Source organism: Suillus clintonianus, assembly GCF_016758775.1.
Source record: "Suillus clintonianus strain FC179 chromosome Unknown DEU56scaffold_148, whole genome shotgun sequence".
Taxonomy (NCBI): domain Eukaryota; kingdom Fungi; phylum Basidiomycota; class Agaricomycetes; order Boletales; family Suillaceae; genus Suillus; species Suillus clintonianus.
The window spans coordinates 47026-65663 of NW_024539372.1; the positions used below are offsets into that span (position 1 = coordinate 47026).

Genomic DNA, 18638 nt, shown 5'->3' on the forward strand with positions numbered 1-18638 from the left:
AGTGACATCTTGGCTGTGCGCGCCGGTCCCCCGCTCTCTAGCATAACTTGGGTAGTAGCGAAAACTTTGAAATCAAAAATAACTTCAGTTTCCATGACCTACTTCGATTCGAAAAGCTCCCCCGCAACAGAAATACTACAAGGAAGACGGACTATAGTTACCCTCAATCTCCTCTATTCCCGCGACTCAGTGAGTGCTCAAGCTAGCGATACGTTCCGCGCACGAGCGAATCATTTCCCTACGCCAACAGCTCGACATCGGATCCTGGAGAACTCTAATCGGGGACTCGAATCACTTATCTGCTCATATGATTATTGAGGCATCCCGATTGATCGACACAGTTTTCAACCTTGTTTATGGTTTGTGACCGTCCGTGATTACATCCTCATTTTGTATCAGAGCGATCCTTGGGGGCCGGAGACTCTATATCGGATATGTATAATCAGATATGCTTCGTCTATAGCAACAATGCAGGCAGGTGCAATACGAAGGTATAAATTTAAATCGTACCCCATGGGTGGTTTCATACAAAAGGAAAGCTGCGGGGAGAGTGGATGGGTTATTAGGGTCCATGGATTGCTTGGTTATTATTGGTGTCATGACGTATGTTGCATGTTGTACCTGCCGTACGTACTACGTTGGCCGTACGTGTTAAAGTTTAGCGTGATGATCGCGGATGACGTAATTACCCGACAGCAACGTTGGCGGCAACAACAGCCTGAGCGCGTCTATCCTTTCATCTCGGAGTCTTGACCGAGCGTGGGTCTCACTGGGATTCATTGATGAAACGAGTCTCATCCTCACGTCGGAAAAAAGCCAAAACTCACTTCACTGTGTGTTATAGATGCGGATCGCGTATCAATGCGTTCTCGAGGAAGTAGTATTCACACACGTATTGAGGGCAGCCGGAGAGAAAGTGGTGTATCGTTTCGTCGATGTTGGGGCATATTAGGCAATGTGGTGAGTCAATTTTCCCTATTCGATGGAAGTGATGTTTGAGGGGGATGACATATCATTTGTTCAGTTGATTAGCCCCTCGGGTTTACCATCATCGGTTAGGACTTCATTCCTAATGTCATCTTAGCTGCGTGGGCGCTGATACCCACTCTCTGGTATCTGCGGCTCGAAGTGGCAGTAGCTGAAACTTTAGGTGCGGGAGTGCACTCTACCACCGGGTCCAGAGTTACCGGCGTGATCCAGTTCGATTCAATAGCAGCCCGCGACAAGGGAGGAAAATCCAATATGGCTACCATCTTGTTAACCTGGGTTTCAGATCGTTCAAAAGGTCGACTACACTTCTGCAACTTTAACGCTAATGGCATAGTCGTGCACCACCTGATCGCATCTGCCGTTGACAGCGTGGTCAGTGCGTATCACCCTATTTCTTGATTGCGGATATGTACAAGTAGGCCGATCCTGACTAGGGGGACAGGTATATAAGTTTTCACTGCAATCCCTGGACTTGTCAGCGACAATTTCTCCCTCTTTCAAACATTTGTATTCCTCCACGGAAACTATATTTTGGAGGCCATGGATGCTTACCAAAAGATGATATACCTCCCAGACATCATGATAAACTGGCCCTGGCCTCGTGCCATCAATCCGCATTTTGAAGATGTGAAAATTGAAGCCGATGCTTCGTTCCGTGATTTCAAGGCTCTGAGCCCTGAGTCACAAGAAGCATTCGAAAAATGTGACTTTGGTTCGACATATATCACTAGTCCTCAATTCTGACAATGGCTGACATGCACTGTGCTTATAGCCCGCCTAGTGGCACTGGCTTATCCTAATGCACCACGAGGTTCGTTTTTGACCCCAGTGATTCACGTACCACAGAGCCCTGACTGCATTCTCGAAACAATAGAACACATTCGAATCGGCTGTGACTTAATGAATGTTTTCTTCCTATTGGAGGAGTACACCGACACCGAAAATGGGACGGTCACCAAGGAAATGGTGGACATCGTGATCGATGCCCTACACAATCCTCATAAGATACGACCAGAAGGCGAATCCATTCTTGGTGAAATCGCACGACAGTAAGTGCTTCTAGATGTATCATCATCGCCTAGATCCCAGAGGATTTTTACATAGATTTTGGGCTCGTGCCATCCAGACCGCAAGCCTGCCTTCTCAACGTCACTTCCTTGAAACATTTACTGCATACCTTCGTGCAGTAGTTGTCGAGGCTCTTGATCGCGAACGAAGCCATAGGCGCAGTATCAATGACTACCTCAAGCTCCGGCGTCTTACCGTTGGCGCAGTGCCATCTTTCGTAATATGTGAGATGGGGATGGACCTTCCTGATGAAGTGTTCTACCATCCCGTCGTTGTGGAACTCGCTGAATGCAGCACGGACTTGATTCTAATCAGCAATGTAAAGTAGCATTGATGATGTCGTGACTTGCGGTCTGTTAACAAGCTTCATAGGACATGGTTTCGTACAACAAAGAGCAAGCGGCCGGGAGCGATGACCATAATTTTATCAGCGTTGTCATGTTGGAACTTGGCCTCGACAGAGGCGGTGCGATAGCTTGGGCAGCACGCTATCACGCTGAACTTCAGAAACGATTTATCGATGGTCTTGCAAAGGTCCCTTCATGGGGGCCTTCTGTTGACATCCTAGTAAAGGAGTTTCTTGACGGGATAGCAAATTGGCCTCGAGCAGACAATTGTTGGAGTTTCGAGGGTCAAAGGTCATACGCATTTCCCGTCAGTATCAACAGGCACTTAACCCAATTGGAATTGCAGGTACTTTGGCACTAGGGGTCCGGAAATACGGCAAACTAGGCTTGTCCCATTATTGCCAAAGGCCAACCGCAAAGCCGCGGCGTGAACACATATTCAGATATACAGCTCCTTCCATAGAATCCGGAACCAGTTTTTCTTGTACCCCGCTTGTAATACGTTACGATGCTTCTCACTTGTTCGCTCATAGATGCCGCCCTTGTCCTCCCATTTCTCTAGCTTTCAGTCGACTAAGTACTATACTTAGCTATACTATGTAGATGCCTCGGTTCTCTCAAAATCAACCAAGTTTTGTGATCACTAAAGACATCGACGTGCCTCGAGCTCCACCAAATCATGCCCCCATAAATTATGGCAGCTTTTGCTCATCAGACCCATTCTTCTGATATATCAGACTGTGGACATAGACGATGGACATCGAATTCGCATCGCCTGTGCGTCACAACCTGATTTATCTACAATTACTGTATCTAGCAGCCCGTCCAAGAAACGCCCTATACGTAAAACTTTGAGCACCTGGTACAAGCATCTTCAACACGATGGCAGATCCAGCCGGAGTAAGGCCCTCAGATATGATACAGTATAGTATATGGTTAACTTGAAGGGTGATCAGAGGAGAAGGCTCTCATAAAAGTAGGTTCCTTCCTTCTCCTTGTGCGGGATTCAGAAAGACGTGAGATATCACTGGAAATGTACATGCTCACATGTGACTGTCCATTACGCCACTAGACTCACTCCTTTTCGTGATCGATTATGCACAAGCGAACATTGGGCTGAGCAATGGGGGCTGCAAGGCCCTTGCAGCCCCATGTCCCGCAGAAAGAGCAGGGACTGCGTCGGGGTCTCCTTTGCTTCCCTCGCTGTGTCTCTGAGCTGCGTGCCCCTTGGCCCTGTCCAACGATATTAAGATACATGATTTCTCTTTCCATTTTCTCTTTGAGAACGCGAGCAGGAAGTTGGTCCTCGCCACGACCTGCAGCACGAATAACTTCTTTGTCTTGCTCTGTCATCTCAGACCGTAAACGCAACTGGTTTTGTGTATCCGCCCGAATATGGATGTTGATATACCTATGCAAGGCAACCATAGTAAGGGACTCCGTTGATAAAAACATGGACGAAGGACCTACTCTAGACACGTCATAGGGCTCATGGGTTGCTTGAACCGAGTGCCCGCGAGAGGACAGACACGTACAAAAGGCTCACGTTCCATCGCCATCTCGAGGATAACAGGAGAAATGTGACACCCAAGGCTTATGGCGTAGGTAAGGCTTGTTGTGTTCCTCGAGAGCACCGCAGAGGAGAAATCCAAGAGTCCAACAGGATCTTTGGCGTAACCCTCTGCATCATGCTTTGCGCGAGCCTCACGCCATTGCTTTAGTCGCTGTGGTGTGAGGGGCTGCGCACCCTTCATACCCGGGTACCACGGAGTTATGGAGTTGACTTGCACCATCCCCTGAAGTTTATCCCGAATAGCCTTGTCATCGAAATACAATCCAACGAAGTCAAAAATGTCACTCGGCTCAAGGCCAATGTCGACCTGTGCCACGAAAGGCACGTCGAATCCGATCCGGGGATTGCCGACTCGGAGCAGGTTACAGTCGAGAACGATAGCGGTTTTAAGGTACATCATGATCAATGGATTTACGCTGAACATTCGGACGAGTTTGAGTACCCCCGAGGATTGCTCGACTTGGTGGCATATCCGTTTGTGGATCGGCCTGACATGACATGCATGATCTGGAGTAAGGTCTCGATTTGTGTCGATCGTAGGCAGCGCTCTCACCAGTTTTTCTTTTGGCACTACACACGCACGATGTCAGTGCTTCAGACTTCAATGCCTTCCCAATTCCAAAGCCTACCTCTTGTGAGCAATACAAAACGCTCCTACACTAAGAGTGATATCCGATCCTCGATGAATGCCCGCGACAGTATTCAGATGACTACCACTACTGACCTTGGAGCATTTCCGAGGTTTCTCCATTTTCGTTTCACACTGCGTGCATTGTATGAGAATTTTGTTCCGACTCTGCTCTTTGAGGTATCCACTGGTAGCTGCCAAAGCTTGAAAAGTCTTGTCCCGCTCTGGATCGATCACATGTATCATGGCCTTTGGAGCTGCAGAAGAGTCATCCGTGTCAGTCATATTTTTGCAAGGCAGTGGGAAATGATTTTGGTGGAGAGTTGATCAATGAACTGCGGTACAGTGAGGGAGACCTTATCGATTATCTGCAACCTGAATCAGTGACCATCTAAACGTGCATCGAAGTACTCCCTGTTGTGGACATCGACGACTCGGAGCATGTTTCGAAGGTCTGGTGCGGGTTCCAAGAATTCTGATGTGTTCGTAAGTAACAGCAGGTCTAGGCTTTTTCTAAGTAAATGTTATTGAATGCGATCATCCTTCTCCCATATTCCCGATGGGCCACGTGCCCAATTGAAGGGTCCCGCGTCACACACACACGCCTGTAGCCAGCTGCATTTAAAGAACAATGTACTCACCTACTGTCATTGCAGATAACACCGCATACCACACTGATGAATAGCAGCACGGGCACTGTTGACTTCAAAGTCGGTGACGAGACGTACCAAACCTGGTACAACATCGTTGGTGACCTCAAGTCGAGCAAACGGCCACTCGTTACGCTTCATGGAGGTCCCGGGATGTCTCATATCTATATGATATCGCACACCGAGATTCATTCTCTCTATGGCATCCCAGTCATCTTCTATGATCAGCTCGGCATCGGAAAATCTACTCATCTTCGTAACAAACCTGCTGAATTCTGGACCCCAGAATTATTCATGGATCAACTCGACAGCCTTCTCGTGCAGCTCGGTATCGCAAGCGACTATGACCTTCTAGGGCATTCATGGGGAGGGATGCTGGCCGCTGATTATGTCGCCCAGCGTCAACCTCCTGGACTTCATCGGCTAGTCCTATCCGGCTCCCCACCCTCCAATCAACTATGGGAAGAGAGTATGCGGGGACATCTAGAAGCTTTCCCGGGCGAGTTCAAGGAGATGGTGTTGAAACATGAGAGAGAAGGCACATTCTCATCACCGGAGTACCAAGCAGCCATACAAACTTTTATGAACAAGCACACATGCCAGACGATACCCTGGCCTGACGAGCTAAATGCTGCGTTCGCTTCCGTGGAAGAAGACCCCACTGTGTCGAATGCCATGTAAGTACACCAACCTCTTGAAGAGGACCCTGAACTGAATCCTGAAACTTAGGTTGGGGCCCGCACAGTTCCACTCGACTGGTTCATTGAGAACTTGGTCTGTGATTGACCGTATCCATCGTATTTCATGCCCAACACTCGTCACGAACGGGCCAGAAGAGGGAGCTCAGGACTATGTGATTGCTCCTTTCATCGAGAAACTACCCAAAGTTAAGTGGGTCAGGTTTGCGAAGAGTCATATTGCGTTCTTCGAGGATAGGGATTATTATTTCAAGGCTATCGGCGATTTCTTGAGGGTAGACTGACATGATTCGTTTCTGTAATATAGAATTCAGTCTTCAGAAGGTTCTGCTACTTGTCTTGCGCTGTGTTGATAGCGAACACATGAGAATAAACTTTGACGCTACCCGCCGATCGGTGAACAATAGCGTTAAGACTGTGATATGGGAAGGGAATGTACACTTTGAGAACCTCATTCATAACATTGCCAACTAAGTCTGGTATAACACAAAGGTATCCCTGTCACGCAATATCACATGATCGACAGCACTCCTTTACGCTCTCCTTCACGTATCATGCCCCTCGTTCCATGCACTGGCGAAAACAAGCACATCAGCACTCAGATTCGGTTGACAACAAAAAGGACAGGCTAACTCGGACACTGGAGTTGAGCAAGCCTCAAGGCTCGGCGCTCATCATGTTTTACATGCGATCGTAGTCGGACTGGTGACATGACAGCTATTTTTTCCCTTGCATGGCCTGTACCCCACGATTTTGTTATCGACACAGAAATACCCGAAATCGTTGCCGTTGTTGAAACCATTGAGGCCCGTCATGCATCCCTCTTTATCGGTGGAAAGCCATAAGCATGTTGACCATTGTCTGCACGTAGGCCGCGAAAGTGCTTACCAACTCCGGTACAGGATAGGCCCAGGGGTGTCAGCGTCAGATCCTCGGACGCAATGACTACGCCAGCCATCGCTGCGACACAGATGATCATAGTGGTGAGTGAAGTGAATTTCATGACTGAAAGTTGATGATGTTGTCTGAATGAAAAACTAGTATGCTGGCTTTTATACACAGGTAGTGCATGGGGGGCATCTGGATGTGCTTGCATCACGAAACAGATGCCACACCCCGTGACATAATTTTCTTGAAGGCATCAAATAATGTGCCGGACGCACTCCGCCACGAGCCCAGTTCTCATATTTTCAGGGATGCGTAGACACACTCACAGACCATATGCATATGGAAACTCGTTAGGCCTACGCCTGCATGACCCCCGTCGCCTACTAGAGCATACCGGTAACTAGGCCAGTGTCGCGGGGCTAAACTGTAACGGCGTTGTGGAATAACTGGCCTTGATGCATGATGGTTCTAACTCACGAGTTGTTTACCCATTAGTAGACGTATTCTTAAGTCCCAGACCGGGTGTTCGTGCCCGTCCTGGATTGACGGTGGCGTTCACGTACTGTGTACGACTGCGTGCTACATACGCAATGTCAATTGATCCGTATTCCCGTTGTTTGCTATATCTACATCACTGATCGCGTTGGGACCGGTGCTAAGCATGGAACGAGCATTTGATTCATCACGTACCAATATGTTCTTCATGGATGAATGCAACGGACTTGGCCTACCAACAAATGTACGTTTTTCGTGCGTCCGCTCCAACGTCACGGCCTATGATACGAAATCATGAAATTCGTGCACGTGTTTTGTGGCAAGGAAGTAAGCTGAGAGCCAGCTGGCAGCAGTTCCCGTCACTTCGGATTCGGTGGTCAAAACCCAACTAGTAGTGTCGAGCACGCTAGAAAGTCTAGTTTTCGACAGCCCGGTGCTTGAGCAGCTCGGCCGAGTGCTGCAAAGGAATGCATGGCCGCACGCGCCTCTGCTTTTGAACAGCTATTGAAACCGCTTGCCAGTGATCGCGGAAGACGCAACGGTATGTAGTTGTTCTACGGTCCAACTTGAACTTGAAGCTAGTCCGTAACGGGACCAGGCGTGGGAAAGCGCCAAATGACCCTCGGTCGGACGGTCCCGCTTCTGGTGACATTACTCCCATGTGCGTTGAACGTCGAACGTTGAATTCTGAGCTGCAGCCTGCTAACCATATTTCTCCTTTGCTTTCACTATCTATATCATGGCCTCTCCTTGCTCATTTCACGGGATCATCGGCATACGAAGCGCTACCGCTCAGTGCTTATGTGTTGGACCAGAATAAAAGGTTTTGGAGGAAGGAAGAATTCATGCTGTTGCCACTTCAGACAGACGATACCGCTGGTGATATTCCAATATCCATTTTCATTTTTGGCGGATGAAAGCAGGTATTTATTTCAGATTCAATAAACTCCAGAATTTCATGTCATATTATTCCTTTACGCGCTCCTCCACGTATCATGCTCCTTGTTCCGTGCACTGGCGAAAACAAGCACATCAGCATTCATATTCTGTTGAAAGTGAAAGGATGGCTCACGCAGATACTGTGGAGCTGATCAAGCCTCCGGGCTCAGCGCTCATCATGTACATGTGAACGTAGACGAACTGGTGACATGACAGCTATTTTTGCCCTTGCATTTCGTATACCCCACGATTCTGTTATTGACACACCAATACCCGAAATCGTTGCCGTTATTGAAACCTTTGAGACCCGTCGAGCACCCCACTTTATCAGTGGATGGCCGCATCAGCATGTGATATAAGGTCTGCACGTAGGCCGCGAAAGTGCTCACCAGCTCCTTTGCAGGGCAGACCCGCAGGTGATAACGTCAGATCCTCAGATGCGATGACTACTCCAGCCATCGCTGCGGCAGAGATGATTATAGTGGTGAGTGAAGTGAATTTCATGGCTGAAACTTGATTGTGTTATCTGAATGAAAGACTAGTGCACTGGCTTTTATACAGGTAGTGCATAGGGGGCATCTGAATGTGCTTGCATCACGAAACAGATGCCATGCTCCGTGACATGATCTTCTTGAAGGCGTCAATAATGTGCCGGATGCACTCGACGAGTCCTTCTGGTACGTGTTGGTGAACTTCGATCTATGATGGTGATTTATTCACCCAATGTTCACATTTTCAGGGATGCGGCAGATGCGGTCACCGACCAGGTGCATAAAAAATTAAAAGGCCTGCTCCTATGCCCGTCGCCCGCATGAGCTTGCCAACTACTACTGGTAGCCAGGCCAAGCGGTTGGGGGGTAAACTGTAACGGCGAACGTTACAAGGATGTTACCAATGTCAGTTGTGGCACCGCAAACACTTTCATGGTCACAATGCATGCCGTGCTTCGCATGTCCCACGACCGCGCAATGCCACCATATGCACCAGTCACCACCTGCTTCTTCCCACTTTCAGATGTAGCGGTGCATAATGGAGTCGTGGGGTGCATCCCGCATATATGAAAGTGACGCGAATATCTGCAATATTGATTACACTATGTGACTCATTGGTCCAATTGAAAGGATTACCACAAGGCGTTCGATGCATGTCGCTCTCCTTGGATATCTGCCTCCCAGCAGGTAGTGTTTCTGCCATTCTGGTTATGGCTTGCCAGATTGCAAAGGCGTTCAGACTCGTAGTACTGGTGATGAAGACTGATTAGACTCAATGCCGAAGGGTCAATGTAATCGAAGATACTGGGCATATTGTCACAAATGGAAATGGGCGCTCGATCTGCACAGTCAATGCTCAAGCTGTGAAGGAAGACACTGCTGTGGGGGACTGTTACAACGACCTCCCTCGCCGGCGCCGCCCCGATCCACATGGGGCAATTGAGCGCGGCACCCAATCCACCCCGTCCATTCAGCGAGGCTCAACACTTCGTCTCTGGCATGCTACACAAACGAAATGGACTGGACATGGAGCCACCAGTAATCAAGCTCCCGTACACAGGGGCCAAATCTGCACATTTTTTTCCTGATGATCACTTCTCTATCACTGACTCATTTTCACGCAGAGGAACTATCATGCGAGAAAGAAGCCGGCTAACAAGCTCCCCTCAACCCTCATACCACGCAGTGCAGCAAGCCAGAACATACCACCATCATCGCAAAGACAACCTGCCATTGTCACGACATCCGAGGAACTTCCCACTGTGGTCACTACCGCATTGGCAACTGAAACGACCAGATGACCCTGCCTATTACACTATCTAGGCAGACATAAATTATATTAGATAATGGAAGCTCTAGGCTAAAGCCACACTACTAGTGGCATAGCGGGAGTTCAATACAGGTCTATGTACTATCCAAATTTACTCACACTACGTCAATCGATATACACAGCGGACTCTGTGAACGAGGCACCATACAGCTTGTGAACACACAGATCAGCTTGATATATAGGTACTCTGGTCTGGACCAAGCAATTCCATCTCCCTCATCTTTATCTGTAATGCGAGGCGCTGGGAGTAGAAGCGTGCAGAGAACAGATCGCCCTCCGCAAACCAAAGACCTTTGTCTAGGGGAAAGACATCAGCATTGAGTAGCACGATCAATCAAGACACAACAACTTACGTCCAGATGACCTCCAAATCCCTGCAAACTCCAAATTACTATCCCGTGCTCCAAGGTCATGGACAGTATCCGCAACCGTGGGCCCAAAAAGGCTCTCGGCGACTTCTTTAATTGTAGAGCTCGTGTAGCTATAAAACTGCTGTCAGATCTTGCGCAATGATCTTCGGGAGACATACCCAGTCGCGAGAATGACAAGGTCAGCTTCCACTTGCGAGCCATCATCGAATACCAAGCCAGAAGGTGTGAAGCAGGAAATCTCAAGCCCAGACTTGACGGCGATCTTGCTGATGGTAAGCAACTTGATAACTGAAACTCAGCTAAAGAACTACCTGGCCAGAAGTGATAAGCTTTGCGCAACCCCGATCAATATAGTAGCCGCCTGGAATAGCAGTGAGACAAACAGAACAATGAGTAAGGGACAAACTCACCCCGACGAATGAGGAGACGGTTTAAGAAGTTGTCCCCAGGGCCGGGAAGGAGATAACCTTGACGGGACAAATCATCCCTGAGGTCTCTGAGGGAAAATGAGCGAGGCAGGGGGATCTATGTTGCATAACAAACCGGTCAATGTGGGCATTGCTCTCCATAATGTCATGCTGGAAAGTTTGTAGAGCCGGCAAAGGGAGAGCGACGTAGAAGCGGTCGGCGATATCTGTCGAAAGGATATCCTGCCCAAAAAAACCTATGATCGAAATCAGTGGAGAGATTTAGCAGCGAGTGGTTAAGGTAACCTGGGAACGAACGACTCAGCACCTGCCGACTGACAACAGCGGTTGGCGAACGCTGCACAAGTACCGTTCGCGACCCGTTTTTCGTCAAGTCTTGAGCAATATCGTGCGCAGAGCATCCTGCGCCGATAACCGCCGCCTTCCGTGCACTGCCGCAGCGGGAGGACGTATATTCGCTTGAATGGAGAATATTTCCCAGGAAGGAGTTCTGCAGCCAGATAACATTCAGTATTCATCATCCACAGATAATCAAGTCATGATTTCGTACCTTGCCTGGAATAGGTGGCATAAACGGGATTGTACCTCCCAACGTGCCGACACCTGTGGCCGCAATCAGGTGCCGGGCCGTCACAGTCATAGAGGATCGGTCCGAAAGAGATACAGAGATCGTCCAGGTATCTGTCAAAAAATCGTATGAAGCAGCAGAAACGCACGCCGAAGTCAACACGTGAAGACCGAGAGTCCTCTGGTAATTTTCAAGATATTCGGCAACATCGGTGCTGAGGATATACTCCCCATATCTCTCCGGGAACGGGACGAAAGGAAGATGATCTTCTCGTACGATCAGACTAGGACAAGAGTTGACGAGAGCTGCACGTACTGAACGCTCTGGATGTATTTGTCTCCAGCGCCTCGTATCGAGAGCGCCAACTATCACCCAATACGCTACGTTTCTCCACGACGAGAGTAGAGACGCCGAGGTTCTCCAGACGGGCAGCAATGGATAAGCCGCACTGACCTGCACCAACGATGACCGCTGTGTATTCCATTACAGTCTTCCACTCAGGTGGGCTGCACAGGGGCGTTTGACTGGCATTAACGCGATCTGCCACTCCAAGTAAACGATCCATCATGGTCACAAAGGACCAAGCCTTCCAGGAGTCGTCACTTTGAACAAGAGTGAAGACGCCAGTGCACTCTGCGATCGCCGTCTGAAATTGAATAATTCCTTGGACGAATGATTTTCCAGGACCAGTGCACCGATGATGAACACCAGGTAAGATCCGAAACTGACTTGGTCGCGCGTCAGCAACGGGAATGGAGAAACAATGCTGGATCTCGGGAAGTGTGTGTATAGTGCGAAAATCAGGAGTGAATGCCAAGAGATCCCGCCAGTAGCTATCATCGGTAAAGGAGTTTTTGAGAGAGAAAGTGGGGCTGGATAGGTCGGAAATCAATGTACCAAGCCACGTGGAGGAAATGACCTCTGATATTCAATAGTACGTGAACTGTGTAATGCTTTTACGACGTGCATGCTTACCAGCGGATAACGGAGTTGAAAGGTTGTTTGAGCCAGACATGTTTCCTGGAAAACGAAAGCTGTTGAGACCCTTCTCTTTGCTGATACTGACAGGTTGTTTTGTAGCTTTTTATAAAGTTTCTCGGCGTCCCAATCATGTCTGTGCAAATTCCAATGGGAATGAAAGCGAGATGCTAATGCGGATGATGCAGTGATGATGCCACTCCTTGAGATTTACACTGCTCCTAACGGCAGTCAACGTTCTGATTAGGTTTTTTCTATTAGGTGAGATGACGGACTGGTTTCTTCTTGACTCGGCAAAATTTCATCGCGCTGTACATTGACATCGGAGGGTGTCCAATCTAGCCGTGTGTTGTAAGTTTGCAGCCACCATTCCAGACATTAGCCAGACGCTGGTAAGCATGCATCTAGCCATCGGACATGTTGAACTGGATTGGGTATTAAGGTTCTTCGATTCCTAGCATCAATATTACTGCATATTATGATCAGGGATCTACATTCGCGCTTGACCCGGGAAGTTGTGTGAATCGTTGAAAAATGTACGTCGGGTACTATAACATCTGCAGGGATTGAGATGCCCCAGCTGTTGTACTGAGTGAGGATCGCTCTGAAATGAAGGGTACATACCGAGCCGCATCGAATTTTCTGCATAGCAAAAGACGAGCCTGTGCAGCCGATGAAACTTCAAAAGGAAAAGAGTCTGTTGTAGTCCATATCGTATACGCGTAACCTTAACAAGAAAAAAAAGCCATCTACTTTCAGGTGTTGTAGCATAGCCTTGGCATGTACCCGAAAGAGTATCCAATTTCGCGCAAATCATCTTTTGACCGGTTGGTCAGGCAGTATTAGTCGCGGTTTAAGGTCTTCCAAGGCTATAGCTACTAGCCTATAGGGAGACCTTTCGTTACATTCTCGAGTGGCTTGGATATATGGCAGGGCTGGGTCATCGAGATGAACTCGGATATTGAATGCAACAGGTACACGTACTGGTTTCCTGCCGTTACTATGTTGTCCTTGGACAATCTGCCGTCTTCCTGGCGTTCATGCGTGGATGAATCAGCAATGGGAAATCGTCCCCGATGATGATCCAGTGAACCCAGTGTTCAACATTCAATCATGTTCATGATTGAACAGAGGAACAAGGTGCCAGTGCCTGTTCCAGGTCTTCAATTCAAGCTGTTGAGTAACGAAGCGCGGTGGTCTTGGCTTTCATAATTCTTGTCCTTCTTCCTGTGTTTCATTTCATGTCCCTGCACTGGCAGGCTACTTTGAACATAGAGTTCGCCGGCGTATGGCACGTGGACTATCAGAATTCTGATCACCAGATCAGTTCGGAACCTACAATGTGCGCCGTTGTCAATGTCAACCGAAGAATGGGTGCTTACCTCACCGAGAACAATATCCGAATGGGGCCTCAACAGACTCGTCGGAACAATCGGGATTACGTACCCTATGCTGTGAAATGTACATAGTCGGAAACAATGTGACGTTCAGCGTTTGGCAGCGGCGCAGCGCAGCTCAAGGACCCATGGAATGGTGAGCTCGGTTCGCTGAAATAACCGTTGAAGCCGGAAATTCTAGAAAGGTCTCAGGGTCGTTCGAATTCGCCTATGCCGGCCCCACCTGTGCAGTCACGGTGGACGAACAAGGCGACGGTTCTTGTCAGCTATGCTCGAGCGCTCTCACATCACACTTAGCGCCAGGGAACACTGCAATAGCTAGGCGTCGAGCTGCCGATCACACTTCGTAATCTCGCAAGACCTGATAACAATGGCAACTTCTTGTTCTACCCCGGTGCTTATGAGCTCACGCGTTCGACGCTAGTAGACTTTTGACCACAGAATTCGAACTGACGGGAACTGCTGCCAGTGCTCAGCTCACTTCCTTTCCACCAAACACAATTATGATTTCCTCAACGTTGGAGCGTTCTGCCACGACTTCGATAAGTTTGTTGCATTCACACAGATAGTTGGAAATTTATGCACTGAGTACCATTTCTAGGCAAACTGGTTGACAACACGGAATATATTGTTAGATTGACCTAGAAGCTAAAGGGTGGTGCGGCGCAAGAAGTTATATGGTGTCTCTTCCATCAACTGCTGGCGACGATTCGAGATGCATGAGATTCCTCAAGCTCATGCGACCCAAGTCGTTTCCGTATAAAAACGATATTCACGAAATTGGGTATGATGCCCGGACCTTCGCATCTCTCAGGCGGTAGACATTACTATTCTCGTCATGGCTTCAGGAGACGTGCCAATAGATGCTGCTGTTACAACGTCAGTATCGCTGGAAGGTATGCTATACGGTGAGTCTCATGGATTCCTTCGTACCATATCGACCAAGCTGGGGTTCTCCAGGCTTTGCGGTTCATCTTCATCAGTACAACCTGGACTTTAACCTATTAACGTCACACGCACGACATCAATCGCCCAAACATTGTGGTGGCCATCCTGCTGTTGATACTGAGTACCGCAGTCAGCTTCTCACTTCTTATATATGATATTATTTGCTGACGTTTCCAAGCACATGGTCGTGAACATCATGCGTGTCGAAGATGGACTGATAAAGTCTCGCGACACGCACCCAGGCGGGCCATTGGCATTCTTTGTAGCCGTTTCCCAAGAAATGCATGTCATCAACCATTTATTTCAGTCATGCATACTCTACTTGCCGTTGGGATGGTGGTGAGTTTATAGTGTTATCTGCTAGTTTATGGCCCTCTGAGTTTTTAGGAGTTTCTTGTCTGGTAAAAGATTTATCGCTGCTATGATGTTTAGCAATTCATCCGATTTCCGGAAGTCGGAAGTAACAGATGGTGACTGATACAAATGATGGCGTTCGTGGTTGTGGGACTTGCGGAGCACGACAGGCGTTGTGATCATGAAAGTATTCGCGGTTCCATAACTGCCATCGGCAACATCCATGTAACGTCCTCGGAAAACGTTCGCCGTTACAGTTTACCCCCGCGACCACTGGCCTTGCTACCAGGATGCTCTTGTAGGTAGCGAGATCATGCGGGCATAGGGGCAGGCCTATTGAGTTGTTATATGCATCTGGTCAGTGAGTGCGTCTGCGCATCCCTGCGAATATGAAAGTTGGGTGGATAAATTATCATCATAGATCGAAGTTCACCAACACGTACCAGAAGGACTCGCGGCGGAGTGCGTCCGGCACATTATTTGAGGCTTTCGAGGCAATTATGTCACGGAGTGTGGTATCTGCTTCGTGATACAAGTTCATCCAGATTGCTTGGCTGCCCCCTACGCACTACCTGTGTATAAAAGCCAGCGCGCTAGTTTTTATTCAGACAACACAATCTAAATTTCAGCCATGAAATTCACTTCACTCACCACTATGATCGTCTCTGTGGCAGTGATGGCTGGCGTAGCCATCGCATCCTAGGATGTGACCGTATCGCCTTTGAACCTACCCTGCCACACAACTGGTGAGTACTTTCGTTGCCTACGTGCAGACCTTGGACCACATGCTGATGGCTGTCCGCCGATGAAGTGGGGTGCTCAAACCTCAAAGGTTTCAACAACGGCAATGATTTCGGGTTTTACTGTCTCAATAACAAAATCTACAAGTTTGTGGCATGCAAGGGCGGAACTAAATGCCATATCACCAGTGGGACCCAGTTCAAATGTTCATGAGCGCTGGGCCTTGAGGCTTGCTCAACTCCAGAGCGCCTGAGTGAGTCTCTCCTTTTCGTTGTCTCCTAAATCTGAGTGCTGATGCGCTTGCTTTCACCAGTGTATGGAACAGTGAGCATGATGCGTGCAGGAGGACGTAAAAGACTATGGACTATGGCGCGAAGTTCTGGACTTTATTGAATCAGGTCATGAAGCAGAAGATAGGATTTGTAACAACTTTTGTAAGGTCACGTTGAGGTCAAACATATACGCGCTTTCCACGCGCTCGGAAGTCAACCCCGCAAAGCTGCTCGAAGCTGCTAATGGCTCGAGCAAGTTGTCTTGTAAGTACTCTGAACTTGTATAACAAGGCTCGAGCGCTCTCACGTCATAGCGCCAAGAAACACTGCAACAGCTGAGCGCTGAGCCGCTGATCATACTTGGTAATCCTACAGCCTCGTGCAATGCGTGCAATATTTTTGACTGAAAGACGCGGTACTCCGCGAGGGATGCTCATACATTTATTTCGTCAGGTAAGACAGCCATTGGTATCGTTTGTGATGCGCACTGAGTGCAAGGAATAGATATATATGAGGTGAATTGGCAGTCGTGTTCTTCACTCTGACTTGTGCACGTTGTATTCCTCAGATCAAAAAGAATGCGCGAAGCTATAACACCGTGTAGGACACCTTGAAACCTGATTCTGACAATTTGACGCTTAGCCCTGGATATGAGGTGCAGCCACTTACACATCTATAATCCCGCACTGCCCTTGTGATACCTGCAATAATAATTCATACTTGACCCTGGCGGAATGCATGGAAACTACGTACCGGCAAAGAAAAAGAAACAATGTTTGCAACAGAGATTGCTTAAAGCACAGCCAAGTAAGATAGAAAGTAATAACAAACATCCGAATGACATACCAAGAAGCAACAGTGCGTATAGCACACTTCCCTTCGACAAGGTTGACGCCAGCTTACTGATGTTACATATGCCATTAGAACGTAGTTGTATTGGATGATATATTGTGATAGTGATCGCTACTGCACATATTCGTCAGTAGAGCTAAAAAGGCAGCGTCGAATCGCCTACTGAATTCAAACAGTGCTGCGCTTACAAACTTGCCCATTATCAGGCGTTCTAGTCTTGTAGCATCCTCTAAAGCGCTCTGAGTTGATGTGGGCGCACATACACTTTTGAACAGAGGCCCCGCAATTATATCGCAAGTGGCCATGGATATGAAAACAAGCTTCAAGTTTCATTAAATCACCACTTATGACACCACGGCTAAAACATATAACTTACCGAGTAGCTTGCCAATAAAAGTAGCTTTATCTTCCTATTGTTATGCCATAATGCAAGTGTACGCATCAGGAGCAGACCTGAAACACTTAAGTTCGGGGCTTTTCTTTGGCAATGAAAAAGAACTAACCTTCTGCGGCTGACATGATAAGGAGCAGTGACGCTGGGCAGTATCAGCTGATGTGGAACTAGCGATCACGAGGTGACTTACCCCCACTCGTTCGATATGTTGCCATGCACTGTATTACTTAGCATCGATGTGCTTAGAGTATGTTTGAGAGAGTGCATACCGTTCCCATTGCTTGTGACCCAAGAGTAACTGACAGACCACCGACGCTGAGAAAATTTCCCAAATAATGAATAATATTGCTCACCGTATACTTCGCTGATAATCCATACTACGGGGGTATATCTAGTTACGATAAAAATGACAGACACAATGCTCAAGACGCCCATGGTGCTGAACAGACGGGCTTCATGTTCAAGGGTCAAAAAATAATCGAGTGCCTGATGAAGGGGGAAAAGCCTCAGCATGCACTCGCGAGAAAGTACGCGCTTGACTTACCCAAACCCCGGCCGGTGCAACTTCACCAGAATTTTGAGTACAGACTAGAATGAAGAAGGGGAACTAACGACAAACCTCGAAGATACTGCGAAACATAGCGCGAGAGTTGGTTCAAAAAATGGAAGATCGGCCATACGCTCATACCTTGATCGTCTGTTCTGTGTGCAGCAAAACCATATGTAAAGGGCTTATGTGTGGGCACTCGCTCGTGGACTGCGCGGGTGTGTATTGTTTTTAATATTTCGCCATTAGAGGGGCGATGCCAGTGGTGGAGAAAAAAATTCTTGGTGAAGCGGTGTGGTGGTGTTAATATATATGTCCAAGGCCCAGCGCCAAGTCTAACAGAATATATCGTGAGCCCCAGACTCCTGGAAGAGTCTTCTTCCGTCTTCTCGGGCGCTCGAGCGATCACCGGGAACTTCAAAAGGATCCTGATTCCTCGGAGAAACGTTAGCACTAATGTTTATTATGTACGTGCCATCTATAAAGCGTTAGCCCAGGTTATGCATGAACCCAAATACTGGTGATATACGTATTACTTACATGAACGCGCAAGCGTGTACATCCCAACACATGATCAATATGTATCATGGACTTGAACTTATCAAGGTACGCACGCCAGTGGCTGTGTTGCAGGCGTGTATGCGGTGTACGTAAACGGCGTTGCGATGGCCGTGATATTTTAAAACATGGC

General features: G+C 48.1%; 9 protein-coding genes across 9 annotated transcripts; 4 read left to right on the plus strand and 5 right to left on the minus strand.

Annotated features, from left to right (window-relative positions):
• Nucleotides 1–838: 838 nt before the first annotated feature.
• DEU56DRAFT_747856 (uncharacterized protein) lies at nt 839–1006 on the minus strand (the record flags this gene model as incomplete). Its single annotated transcript, XM_041349302.1, has 1 exon — nt 839–1006. A coding segment is annotated over one exon (168 nt), but the record flags the coding sequence as incomplete, so codon positions are not given.
• Nucleotides 1007–1426: 420 nt separating this feature from the next.
• Nucleotides 1427–3049, plus strand: DEU56DRAFT_145757 (isoprenoid synthase domain-containing protein). Its single transcript, XM_041344764.1, has 6 exons — nt 1427–1702; nt 1763–1801; nt 1865–2039; nt 2095–2377; nt 2431–2696; nt 2752–3049. Exons 1-6 carry the CDS (start codon nt 1531–1533, stop codon nt 2834–2836), a joined length of 1020 nt encoding a protein of 339 aa, XP_041202109.1. The 5' UTR covers nt 1427–1530; the 3' UTR covers nt 2837–3049.
• Nucleotides 3050–3060: 11 nt separating this feature from the next.
• On the minus strand, nt 3061–5152 carry DEU56DRAFT_145829 (uncharacterized protein). Its single transcript, XM_041344765.1, has 6 exons — nt 4703–5152; nt 4608–4637; nt 4532–4548; nt 3876–4466; nt 3453–3816; nt 3061–3399 (listed from the first exon to the last, which is right to left on the minus strand). Exons 1-5 carry the CDS (start codon nt 4889–4891, stop codon nt 3480–3482), a joined length of 1164 nt encoding a protein of 387 aa, XP_041202110.1. The 5' UTR covers nt 4892–5152; the 3' UTR covers nt 3061–3399; nt 3453–3479.
• Nucleotides 5102–6123, plus strand: DEU56DRAFT_838642 (Alpha/Beta hydrolase protein). The gene has a single exon (XM_041354888.1). The coding sequence runs from the start codon at nt 5284–5286 to the stop codon at nt 5935–5937; it is 654 nt and encodes a 217-aa protein (XP_041202111.1). The 5' UTR covers nt 5102–5283; the 3' UTR covers nt 5938–6123.
• A 1913-nt stretch (nt 6124–8036) lies between these two features.
• DEU56DRAFT_838648 (uncharacterized protein) lies at nt 8037–8731 on the plus strand (the record flags this gene model as incomplete). Its single annotated transcript, XM_041354889.1, is given in 6 exon segments — nt 8037–8132; nt 8205–8260; nt 8290–8385; nt 8414–8616; nt 8632–8638; nt 8683–8731. Coding segments are annotated over 4 exon segments (324 nt in total), but the record flags the coding sequence as incomplete, so codon positions are not given.
• Nucleotides 8732–8901: 170 nt separating this feature from the next.
• On the minus strand, nt 8902–9406 carry DEU56DRAFT_838651 (uncharacterized protein). The gene is made up of 2 exons (XM_041354890.1): nt 9016–9406; nt 8902–8953 (listed from the first exon to the last, which is right to left on the minus strand). The coding sequence occupies exon 1, from the start codon at nt 9322–9324 to the stop codon at nt 9154–9156; it is 171 nt and encodes a 56-aa protein (XP_041202113.1). The 5' UTR covers nt 9325–9406; the 3' UTR covers nt 8902–8953; nt 9016–9153.
• A 650-nt stretch (nt 9407–10056) lies between these two features.
• On the minus strand, nt 10057–12485 carry DEU56DRAFT_838653 (putative dimethylaniline monooxygenase (N-oxide-forming)). The gene is made up of 10 exons (XM_041354891.1): nt 12440–12485; nt 11780–12385; nt 11447–11730; nt 11182–11386; nt 11012–11132; nt 10879–10964; nt 10780–10829; nt 10627–10730; nt 10451–10578; nt 10057–10394 (listed from the first exon to the last, which is right to left on the minus strand). Exons 1-10 carry the CDS (start codon nt 12477–12479, stop codon nt 10264–10266), a joined length of 1755 nt encoding a protein of 584 aa, XP_041202114.1. The 5' UTR covers nt 12480–12485; the 3' UTR covers nt 10057–10263.
• A 1198-nt stretch (nt 12486–13683) lies between these two features.
• DEU56DRAFT_761281 (uncharacterized protein) lies at nt 13684–14274 on the plus strand (the record flags this gene model as incomplete). Its single annotated transcript, XM_041350517.1, has 4 exons — nt 13684–13903; nt 13934–13975; nt 14021–14100; nt 14158–14274. The coding sequence occupies 4 exons, from the start codon at nt 13684–13686 to the stop codon at nt 14272–14274; spliced, it is 459 nt and encodes a 152-aa protein (XP_041202115.1).
• A 2018-nt stretch (nt 14275–16292) lies between these two features.
• On the minus strand, nt 16293–18508 carry DEU56DRAFT_838695 (uncharacterized protein). Its single transcript, XM_041354892.1, has 14 exons — nt 18488–18508; nt 18089–18425; nt 18020–18029; nt 17945–17964; nt 17754–17886; nt 17670–17698; nt 17591–17618; nt 17510–17542; nt 17383–17459; nt 17170–17326; nt 17001–17120; nt 16908–16945; nt 16824–16855; nt 16293–16771 (listed from the first exon to the last, which is right to left on the minus strand). The coding sequence occupies exons 2-14, from the start codon at nt 18119–18121 to the stop codon at nt 16588–16590; spliced, it is 894 nt and encodes a 297-aa protein (XP_041202116.1). The 5' UTR covers nt 18122–18425; nt 18488–18508; the 3' UTR covers nt 16293–16587.
• Nucleotides 18509–18638: the final 130 nt, after the last annotated feature.

Excerpts from the sequence above, each read along its gene's own strand:
- DEU56DRAFT_838653 (XM_041354891.1), bottom strand. The coding sequence starts at position 12,479 with ATGTCTGGCTCAAACAACCTTTCAACTCCGTTATCCGCTG. Across the intron at positions 10,579-10,626 it reads CTTGTCATTCTCGCGACTGG|CTACACGAGCTCTACAATTA; the intron begins GTATGTCTCCCG and ends GCAGTTTTATAG. Across the intron at positions 10,395-10,450 it reads GATTTGGAGGTCATCTGGAC|ACAAAGGTCTTTGGTTTGCG; the intron begins GTAAGTTGTTGT and ends TCTTTCCCCTAG.
- DEU56DRAFT_838695 (XM_041354892.1), bottom strand. The coding sequence starts at position 18,121 with ATGGTTTTGCTGCACACAGAACAGACGATCAAG. Across the intron at positions 17,619-17,669 it reads GGTCACAAGCAATGGGAACG|TGCATGGCAACATATCGAAC; the intron begins GTATGCACTCTC and ends TAAGTAATACAG. Across the intron at positions 17,460-17,509 it reads TATCATGTCAGCCGCAGAAG|GTCTGCTCCTGATGCGTACA; the intron begins GTTAGTTCTTTT and ends TAAGTGTTTCAG.
- DEU56DRAFT_145757 (XM_041344764.1), top strand. The coding sequence starts at position 1,531 with ATGGATGCTTACCAAAAGATGATATACCTCCCAGACATCATGATAAAC. Across the intron at positions 2,040-2,094 it reads CTTGGTGAAATCGCACGACA|ATTTTGGGCTCGTGCCATCC; the intron begins GTAAGTGCTTCT and ends ATTTTTACATAG. Across the intron at positions 2,697-2,751 it reads TGGAGTTTCGAGGGTCAAAG|GTACTTTGGCACTAGGGGTC; the intron begins GTCATACGCATT and ends TTGGAATTGCAG.
- DEU56DRAFT_838651 (XM_041354890.1), bottom strand. The coding sequence starts at position 9,324 with ATGCACCCCACGACTCCATTATGCACCGCTACATCTGAAAGTGGGAAG.
- DEU56DRAFT_838642 (XM_041354888.1), top strand. The coding sequence starts at position 5,284 with ATGAATAGCAGCACGGGCACTGTTGACTTCAAAGTCGGTGACGAGACG.
- DEU56DRAFT_145829 (XM_041344765.1), bottom strand. The coding sequence starts at position 4,891 with ATGACTGACACGGATGACTCTTCTGCAGCTCCAAAGGCCATGATACAT. Across the intron at positions 4,638-4,702 it reads AACCTCGGAAATGCTCCAAG|TGTAGGAGCGTTTTGTATTG; the intron begins GTCAGTAGTGGT and ends TATCACTCTTAG. Across the intron at positions 3,817-3,875 it reads AGCCCTATGACGTGTCTAGA|GTATATCAACATCCATATTC; the intron begins GTAGGTCCTTCG and ends TGCCTTGCATAG.